The sequence below is a fragment of the Silurus aristotelis genome (genome assembly GCF_946808225.1).
Source record: "Silurus aristotelis genome assembly, chromosome: 20".
Lineage (NCBI taxonomy): Eukaryota > Metazoa > Chordata > Actinopteri > Siluriformes > Siluridae > Silurus > Silurus aristotelis.
The window spans coordinates 1,780,508-1,790,507 of record NC_139593.1 but is presented as its reverse complement, the minus strand read 5'-3'; the positions used below and the strand labels follow the sequence as shown (position 1 = coordinate 1,790,507).

The 10,000-nt window shown below is 42.0% G+C and overlaps 1 protein-coding gene and 1 long non-coding RNA gene across 2 annotated transcripts; both read left to right on the top strand.

Annotated features, from left to right (window-relative positions):
• The first annotated feature begins 2,218 nt into the window (after positions 1 to 2,218).
• LOC310715900 (uncharacterized protein) lies at positions 2,219 to 9,508 on the top strand. The gene is made up of 4 exons (XM_083522613.1): positions 2,219 to 2,342; positions 2,519 to 2,612; positions 4,835 to 5,288; positions 7,997 to 9,508. The coding sequence occupies exons 2-4, from the start codon at positions 2,526 to 2,528 to the stop codon at positions 8,638 to 8,640; spliced, it is 1,185 nt and encodes a 394-aa protein (XP_083378739.1). The 5' UTR covers positions 2,219 to 2,342; positions 2,519 to 2,525; the 3' UTR covers positions 8,641 to 9,508.
• LOC310715934 lies at positions 5,301 to 7,602 on the top strand. The gene is made up of 2 exons (XR_014530452.1): positions 5,301 to 6,651; positions 6,866 to 7,602. It is a non-coding gene; the product is annotated as an uncharacterized lncRNA (long non-coding RNA).
• Positions 9,509 to 10,000: the final 492 nt, after the last annotated feature.

Genomic DNA, 10,000 nt, shown 5'->3' with positions numbered 1-10,000 from the left:
TCTACATGTTTTTTCATCTTGATAAATTTTGCTAAAATGATCCTAACATTAGGAAAAAATTTATATATTCATATTTTTATTAAGGCGTTACACAGCAAGGCTACAAATATTGTCTTCGGGGCCACTTTTGACCTGCCAGCTATGAAACCATTTACAAATCGGAAAAACTACAGACACACACACACACACACACACACACACACACACACACACACACACACACACACACACACACACACACACACACACAATAAGAAACTAAGATTGGGTGCTACTGATTGATCTCTCTATCATCTTGCCCTCCATGACTCCACACAAGACTCAAGCTCAGACAAAATAAACAGAATTTCAGTCAAAACAAACATTTCTTGTAGGCATTATTTACTAATGCTTATATAAAAGTGCTGTGGTTTGCAGTTTCCTAGTTTTTATTTTGCTCGTTTCAGTGCCCAGCAAGTTGCAGATTTGATTACTTCAGGTGGCCCAATTTCCTCTTATAATTTCCTCCACTCTCCTTGGAGGATGTTCCACCAGATTTTGGAGTGTGCTTGTGGAGATTTTTGCTCATTCAGACACAAGGGTATTAGTAAAATCGGGTACTGAGGTAGGTGAGGTAAGGAGGTTCCTGGGGTGCAGTTAGCTTTCACATTCATCCCAAAGGTCTTCAGTAGGGTTTAGATCAAAGCTTTATAGCAGGAGATCTTCCACTCCAAACCATGCAGAGCAGATCTTCATTTAGTATGGTTTGTGCACTGGGGCACTGTCATGCTGGAACCGGTTTGGGGTCTCCTAGTTCAAGTGAAGGAAAAATGTCATGCGACTGCATCCAAAGACGTCCAATACATATGTGTGCCTTCAGCTTTATGGTAACAGTTTGGGAAAGAACCACATATTGCTGGCAAAGTCAGGTGACCCAATACTTTTGGCAATATACGGCAATAGTGTATCATGGTCTTCTTTACCATATGGCAAAAAAATGCCATGAGGATGAACCCAGGACCAAAAAGATATGCTGATTCCCATGCCCAGGACAATTCCTCAGCATTTTTTTAAGGTCCTCCTGAGCACACTGCACAAAACAGCAGAGATCAGTGATCTTGAGAAGAAGAAGCCAGCTATCATTCTGGACTACAAGCACAACAAAGAAGGTGTGAACAAGGTGAATGGAAATGACAGCTGCAGGAGGATGACTGTGTGCTGGTTCTTGGTCATGTTCTATACTGTATCATCACTGATTTTTCCTCATACAAATGTAACCACCCAAAATTAAAGAAGAGACTGTGTCCTGAATACAGCAGCTTCTGTAGCACATGTGAAAGCTGTTCATGTTCATGGAGCTGTCCAAGGTGGCAGCTGGAGCAGGCAAGAGGAGGAGATACCAATCCAGTCCCCCAAAGAAGAAATGTAAAACAAACACTGTTCTTGAAGTGTAAAAAATATATCTGCAAAGTCTACACTCACACACCATCCTGTGATAAAATCTGAATAAAATACTGCACACTGAGGAGGGAAGATCTGGACATTTACAGCGTGATGAGTGATGATGTGGTTTCTTCATTTAAAATAGATTTGAGGATTGAAATGAAGTGTAGCTGCTTTATTTTAGATGTTTAGTGAAGGGGGGTCAGGATAAGGATATACAGGGTACAGAATCCCATGACCACACAGGGGTTAAATCACAGCCTATTAGAGTATTGTTTCTGATTATTTACCATCTACTGTCTACCTCCAGCAGGATGATGCACCACACTGCAAAGCAAAAGTCTTCACAATGATCATCACAATGAGTGCGTTCTTCAGAAACCCCATGATCTGAATCCAGTAGATCACTTTGTGGATGTGGTAGGAATTGTGGCATCTTCTCAGGGCTTCTGGAGAATGAAATCTGTAGGAACTGCGTGATGTGATCATCTCAGCATGGAGTAGAATCTCAAGGCAAGGTTTCGGTCATGTGGTGGAATCCATAGCATGAAGTTTGAAGATTAGAAGTAAACTGTAGACAGTGTTATTGTTTGGTTGGCCGGTCTGTGTGTGTGTGTGTGTGTGTGTGTGTGTGTGTGTGTGTGTGTGTGTGTAAAAAAAGGAAAGAGAAACTTCCCTACAGTACAACTTAAATATTGATGACTTGATATTTGAGTAAAAGGGGCGGGGTTTGGCGCAGACCGTCATTCCGATTGGTCCAAATTATTCATAGACGCCAAAGGTAGCCAATGAGGTGTCACTAACGTCCCATTACGTGATGTCAGAACGCCAAAAAAGCGGAAGCGTTTTTATAGGAATGGAGGATTTGGAGGCGCCATCAGCAGGCTGGAGAGCCACAGAGGAACCGCGGAGCAAGAAGTGTAAACCCGCCTTTCATTCTCACCAACAAGTTTCGCGTAGTAATAGCCGCTGGGATTTTGTGTTATTGAATGGTTTGTGTGTGTGTGTGTGTGTGTGTGTGTGTGTGTGTGTGTGTGTGTGTGTGTGTGTGTGTGTGTGTGTGTGTGTGTGTGTGTGTGTGTGTGTGTGTGTGTAGGGCAGTGATGGCCGTGTTGTGGAGCTCCAGCTCAGTAGCGGATCTGTCCCTGCAGGACTCCTCTCTCCAGCTCAAGCAGGAAGCAGTAGATGAGGTTTGGACCCACATTTTTTGAATGTAATGGAGAAAGAAACCATGCAAAGTTTTTTTTTTTTTTTTTTTCCCCAGTATGCTGGTTTTCTTGGCAGGAAGATCTGACCTGGTCACATTCTTCTTCTTCTTCTTCTTCTTCTTCTTCTTCTTCTTCTTCTTCATCGTCATCATCATCGTCATTTGTTATAGATTATGATAATTTGTTTGATCAGAATGCAGCAATTAGTTTGTTTTATTTTCTCTTTTTTTATTCATTAATACTTTAATCAATTGTGTGTGTGTGTGAATGTGTGTGTGTGTGTATGTGTGTATGTGTGTATGTATGTATGTATGTGTGTGTGTGTGTGTGTGTGTGTGTGTGTGTGTGTGTGTGTGTGTGTGTGACAAAATGAGAAAAAATAATCCAGAAAATCACATTGTCTGATTTTTAAAGAATTTATTTTATAAATTATGGTGGAAAATAAGTATTTGGTAAATAACAAAAGTTCATCTCAATACTTTGTTATATTCCGTTTGTTGGCAATGACGGAGATCAAACGTTTTCAGTGAGTCTCCACAAGGTTTTTACACACTGTTGCTGGTAGTTTGGTCCATTCCTCCATGCAGATCTCCTCTAGAGCAGTGATGTTTTGGGGCTGTCGCTGGGCAACACGGATTTTCAACTCCCTCCTAAGATTTTCTATGGAGACTGGCTAGGCCACTCCAGGACCTTGAAATGTTTCTTATAAAGCCACTCCTTCGTTGCCCGGGTGGTGTGTGTTTGGAATCATTGTCATGCTGAAAGACCCAGCCACGTTTGATCTTCGATGCCCTTGCAGATGAAAGGAGGTTTTCACTCATAATCTCACGATACATGGCCCCATTCATTCTTTCCTTTACACGGATCAGTCGTCCGGGTCCCTTTGCAGTAAAACAGCCCAAACCATGATGTTTCCACCCCCATGCTTCACAGTAGGTATGTTGTTCTTTGAATGCAACTCAGCATTCTTTCTCCTCCAAACACAAGTTAAGTTTTTACCAAAATGTTCTATTTTGGTTTCATCTGTCCATATGACATTCTCCCAAACCTCTTCTGGATCATCCAAATGCTCTCTAGCAAACTTCAGACAGGCCCGGACATGTACTGGCTTGAGCAGGGGGACACGTCTGGCACCACAGGATTTGAGTCCCTGGCGGCGTAGTGTGTTATTGATGGTAGCCTTTGTTACTTTGGTCCCAGCTCTCTGCAGGTCATTCACCAGGTCCCCCGTGTGGTTCTGGGATTTTTGCTCACCGTTCTTGTGATCATTTTGACCCCACGGGGGTGAGATCTTGCGTGGAGCCCCAGATCGAGGGAGATTATCAGTGGTCTTGTATGTCTTTTCATTTTCTAATAATTGCTCCCACAGTTGATTTCTTCACACCAAGCTGCTCACCTACTGCAGATTCAGTCTTCCAGCCTGGTGCGGGTCTACAGTTTTGACAATGTGATTTACTGGATTCATTTTTTTTTTCCTCATTTTGTCTCATAGTTGAAGTGTACATGTGATTTAAAATGATCTCTCTCATCTTTTTAAGTGGGACAACTAAATACTTTTTTTGACCCACTGTATGTATGTGTGTGTGTATAATAGCATATTATAACATGCATTATAGCAGAAAAAACATTAGGGTTCTAATAAAATACAAAAGAATACATATTTTATTATAATTGCCAAACGTATTGGGACACCCGACATTTCCACCCATATGTGGTTCTTCCTCAAACTTTACCCAAAATTCGGAGACATATAATTGTATAGGACGTCTTTTGAATGTGCTACCAGGAGACCCAAAACCTGTTCCCTGTGCACAAAGCCAGCTCCCTGAATCCCAGCTTCCATGGCTGGGAGTGAAAGATCTCCTGCTATAAAGTTCCAACACTGACTGCCCCCAGGCCTCCTCACCTTCTCAACTACATCAGTTTTATCATCCATGTGGATGAATGAATCTCCACAAACTCTAGTGGCAAAACCTTCCTGGAAAAGTGGAGGTTAATATAAATAGAAACGTGTGTACATACACTATAATGTGTGGTATAAAATACTCAGTGGATATAAAATGATCATTTCACAATGACCCCTCTGCACCCCCTTGTTTGAGGTGGATAATCATTTTTCCATGATTGATGTTTTTTAGTAGTAAATCAGCTTCACAATATAATGTTTTTGTTTAATATTAAAAATGTTTCATGTTTTCCAATAGGAATTTCAGGATTTCTTTCCTGGCTCTTTCCTGCCTAAAATGCCACCCGTGTCCACGCTGATGCATCCCGGTGACGAAGACGCTGCTGAAGCGAGACACTTGCCACAGGGAGACGTGAACGGTTTGATCCTGGACATTAAAACCGAACCGGATCTGTTGGATATCGATTCGTTTGTATACGGCAGTGAGCGCACCTCGAAAGACGGGTGGGGCTGTGACTCTGACCAGGAGAACGAGTACACCCTGGAGCAAAGCGATGATGCTGAGGATTACGAGGACGATCATGCTGAGGATAATGAGCTCGGTTCGTTAACCATCATCAAAACGGAGCCTAGCGATGAGTTTCAGTCGAACTGTAAAACCGAATCGATCGAAATATTGAGTGAAGAAGAAGAAGAGGAGGAGGAGGAATGTGATGCATCACTGGAGGAAAACGAGGTGGTAAACTTTACAGGTGATGCGTTTGAGGTTTCTTTCATGAAGTTAAAATCAAAACATCCTGCTTCATACACCGCTTCATTTTCCTTTCCAAATGTTTGATTTGGTAGCTAAGAATCACAGATGAATGACATTTGTTCTCGCAGTTTGCCACCTGCCATGTACACTCAATCCTCTATATGTCTGGTTGCTTCACAATTTCATCATATTTTTCATGCATGGCAGCAGAACAGCAGAATATTTTCTCTGCATGAAGCTACCAGGCCTTCAGCCCCAACATCAGAGTCAGGATTATTGATGGGTCTTTCCCATGTCTAATTAAAGACTCCAACATATTATAGATACATCTGAAATCCAGGTGAACTCTGAGCCGTAATTGCATTTTTAAATAAATTAGCATTATGGGTATTTTTTTACATCATGCTGATCAGGGACGGCTCGATACCATAGTTTTGGCTTCGGTACAATACCAGAATCAATACCATACAGTGGGGCAAAAACTTATTTAGTCAGCCACCAATTGTGCAAGTTCTCCCACTTAAACAGATGAGAGAGGCCTGGAATTTTCATCGTCGGTACTCTTCAACTATGAGAGACAAAATGAGAGAAGAAAATCACATTGTCTGATTTTTTAAGAATTTATTTGCAAATTATGGTGGAAAATAAGTATTTGGTCACCTACAAAAAAAGCAAGATTTCTGTCTCTCACAGACCTGTAACTTTTTCTTTAAGAGGCTCCTCTGTCCTCCACTTGTTATCTGTATTAATGGCACCTGTTTGAACTCGTTATCAGTATAAAAGACACCTGTCCACAAAATCTCAAACAGTCAGACTCCAAACTCCACTATGGCCAAGACCAAAGAGCTGTCAAAGGACACCAGAAACAAAACTGTAGAGCTGCACTAGGCTGGAAAACTGAATCTGCAGTAGGTGAGCAGCTTGGTGTGAAGAAATCAACTGTGGGAGCAATTATTAGAAAATAGAAGACATACAAGACCACTGATAATTTCCCTCGATCTGGGGCTCCACGCAAGATCTCACCACGGGGGACCTGGTGAATGACCTGCAGAGAGCTGGGACCAAAGTAACAAAGGCTACCATCAGTAACACATTACGCCACCAGGGACTCAAATCCTGCAGTGCCAGACGTGTCCCCCTGCTTAAGCCAGGACATGGCCGGGCGTCTAAAATTTGCTAGAGAGCATTTTGATGATCCAGAAGAAGATTGGGAGAATGGCATATGGTCAGATGTAGCCAAAATAGAACTTCTTGGTAAAAACTCATCTTGTCATGTTTGGAAGAGAAAGAATGCTGAGTTGCAGCCAAAGAACACCATACCTACTGTGAAGCATGGGGGTGGAAACATCATGGTTTGGGCTGTTTTACTGCAAAGGGACCCAGACGACTGATCTGTGTAAAGGAAAGAATGAATGGGGCCATGTATCGTGAGATTATGAGTGAAAACCTCCTTTTATCTGCAATTGCATTAAAGATCAAACGTGGCTGGGTCTTTCAGCATGACAATGATTCCAAACACACACCACCCGGGCAACGAAGGAGTGGCTTTATAAGAAACATTTCAAGGTCCTGGAGTGGCCTAGCCAGTCTCCATAGAAAATCTTAGGAGGGAGTTGAAAATCCGTGTTGCCCAGCGACAGCCCCAAAACATCACTGCTCTAGAGGAGATCTGCATGGAGGAATGGACCAAACTACCAGCAACAGTGTGTAAAAACCTTGTGGAGACTCACTGAAAACGTTTGATCTCCGTCATTGCCAACAAACGGAATATAACAAAGTATTGAGATGAACTTTTGTTATTTACCAAATACTTATTTTTCACCATAATTTATAAAATTAATTCTTAAAAAAATCAGACAATGTGATTTTCTGGATTATTTTTTTCTTATTATTTTGTCTCTCAGAGTTGAAGTGTACCTATGATAAAAAAATTACAGGCCTCTCTCATCTTTTATGTGGAAGAACCTGCACAATTGGTGGCTGAATAAATACTTTTGCCCTACTGTAAATGACAAATAACCAGCTTCAAACTATAAAGATTTTATATTTAAAAATAAAAACATAAACTTGTATCTTAATTACCTTTGTATCAGACTGTAACCAAAAATGTACCAGGAACATGGATTTATATTTTGACTTTGAAGAAGAAAATGCAACTGAAGTAACAATGAATGCACGTGTGTATCTTTTCAGTCTTTTAACGGTTTCCCCTTAATTTTGGAAGCACTGCCGCCTACAGGTGAATTTCGGAACAGCAACGTATGAAATACCAAATTCAGCAAAGTGAATAAAGAACTTTTATTTGAATGAAACCCCTCACAGTCTCTTCTGGCTGTAAATCCTGGTGTCAGGTGGTGATACAAATTCTCGCTGATGTTGTGATGGTGAAGCAACAGTAGGAGCTTGATAGGATCAGGTGTTTTATTTAAGCTGAAAGGCAGGTCTCGTACTGCCTGAGCCTGCTGAGGGTGATAGCGAAGGGAGGGGGAATTGTGCTAATATCCTTTAGTCAAGGTGAGGGTTAACGTGTTCTTCCAAGGTGGACTATATCTCTGGGCATGGGATGGGGGTACATGTACTCACAGGTGGTGTATGGCTGGGCATATGGTGCATGAAGGATGAGTGATGGACCCATGAATAAAATAATGGAATGGTGATTAAGGGATGAAAGCAGACTTTTAAACTTCTGCCCTTCTTTTGCTGTAGGTGAGTGCTCCTACCTGCCCTCGGCTAAAGGCTTCCGAACCTGCCCTGATTGTGGAAAGGTTTTCACCAACTCGTCCTCCTACAACAGACACATGAGAATCCACAGCGGTGAAAGACCTTTCCAGTGCCCTCACTGCAACAAGGCCTTCACTCAGTTGTCGTCGTTTAAAAACCACCAGCGGATACACACCGGGGAAAAGCCTTATCGCTGCTCCGAATGCACAAAAAACTTCAGCCGGTCGGACGCTCTGCAACGGCATCAGAAAACCCATACAGGGGAAAAGCCGTACCAGTGCGCCCACTGCCCCAAAACCTTCGCTCGCCTGCACGTGCTCCAGAACCACCAGTGGACCCACACGGGAATCAAACCATACCAGTGCTCGCAGTGCGGCAAAACTTTCTCGCGTTTATGCAGCTTTAAAATCCATAAGAGACGGCACACCGGGGAGAGACCCTACCTGTGTGGGACCTGCGGAAAACAGTTTGTGGATGCCTCCAATCTTAAGAATCACTTGAGGACACACACCAAGGAGCGTCCGTACCGGTGCTCGCAGTGCGACAAGACCTTCATTCAGCTCGGCCACCTGACGAGCCACCGGAGGAAAAAACACAGCATAGAGACGGTAACCGTATCGGTGCTCTGAGTGGGTGTGGGAGGAGTTTCACTTCCATAACCTGGTCACATGACTCTCTCGACTGCACTAACTGCACTACATGAGGCACAAGTTCATGACTGTTAGATTATACAATATGATTATTGTATATGATTATTCTCTTTCTGTCTGTGTATGTATTTGCACAGTACTGTATTGATAACATATATAGAGACAAAGGTTTGTGGACACCTGACCATAGCTTCTTTTTGAACATCCTATTCCACATTTAGTCCTCATTTGCTGTTATAAAAATGTTCCATTCTTCTGAGAAGATGTTCTACTAGATTTTGTGGAGTTCAGCTACAAGGGAGGAGGTCTGGGGTGCAGTCAGTGTTTATATTCATTCATGTTTAAGAGGGTTGGAGCTCCATAGCTGGAGAACTTCCACTCCAAACCATGTAAAGCAAATCTTTATGGAACTGGCTTTGCGCACAGGGTCTGGATCATCATGCTGGAACAGGTTTGGGTCTCCTAATTCAAGTGAAAACTTCATGCTACGACATCCAATTGTTTGCATTCAACAATATCAGGTGTCTCAATACTTTTGGCAAACCGTGTAAAGCGGTCATTTCTTTTCTCCTCATTCATGAAATTTCTAAAGCAAGATCCAAAAACAATGTGACTTCGCTTCATTGTGTATTTATTTATAATATACTAATTCATTTCAAATGATCTTTTTTTTTTTTTTGTATTGTGCAGTAAAAGATAACGCAATGACCTTCTGTTGAAATGGTGTTGAAATTGTGTCTCACATTGAGGATTGTTTTGTATTTTTGCTAAATCACTACACAGGTTCTTGTCCATGAGTGTGTAGATTTGAGTTCAAATAAACCAGAGTTCAGATGTACAAAAAAAAGGCCTCTGTTTCATTCGCACGCAGTCGTGATCACGTTCACGAGAGGAGCAGGTGCTACAGGACTGAGGTTTCATCTCGGAATTCAAGTCACTGCCTGAAGCCACAAATCCAGACTTCATCAGAAAAGCCAGTGTTCACGAGAGATTCGTAATAAATTGACGAAAGGTTTTTGTCCAGAAATACCTAAATTAATGCTCAGTGCCGGATATGGGACACTTTTATCACGTCTCTATACAGGTAACAGTGTTAGATGTTTTCAGCAAAGGGGTTTTTAATCCAGAAAAATGTAATGGCACCATTCATGATGCACAGGTAGGATCTAATGAGAAATAATTGTCTTCATTAAGCCAGCGGAGAAACCTGGCAGCTTTCACACTAAAGGGATCTAATATTTATGCACGTAAGATATTTCAGGTTTTTTTTCCTTTTACAGAGAAATATTTCCCAACAAAAAAAACAGTCATCTTACAAGCGCTGATTTGGAGTTCCTGC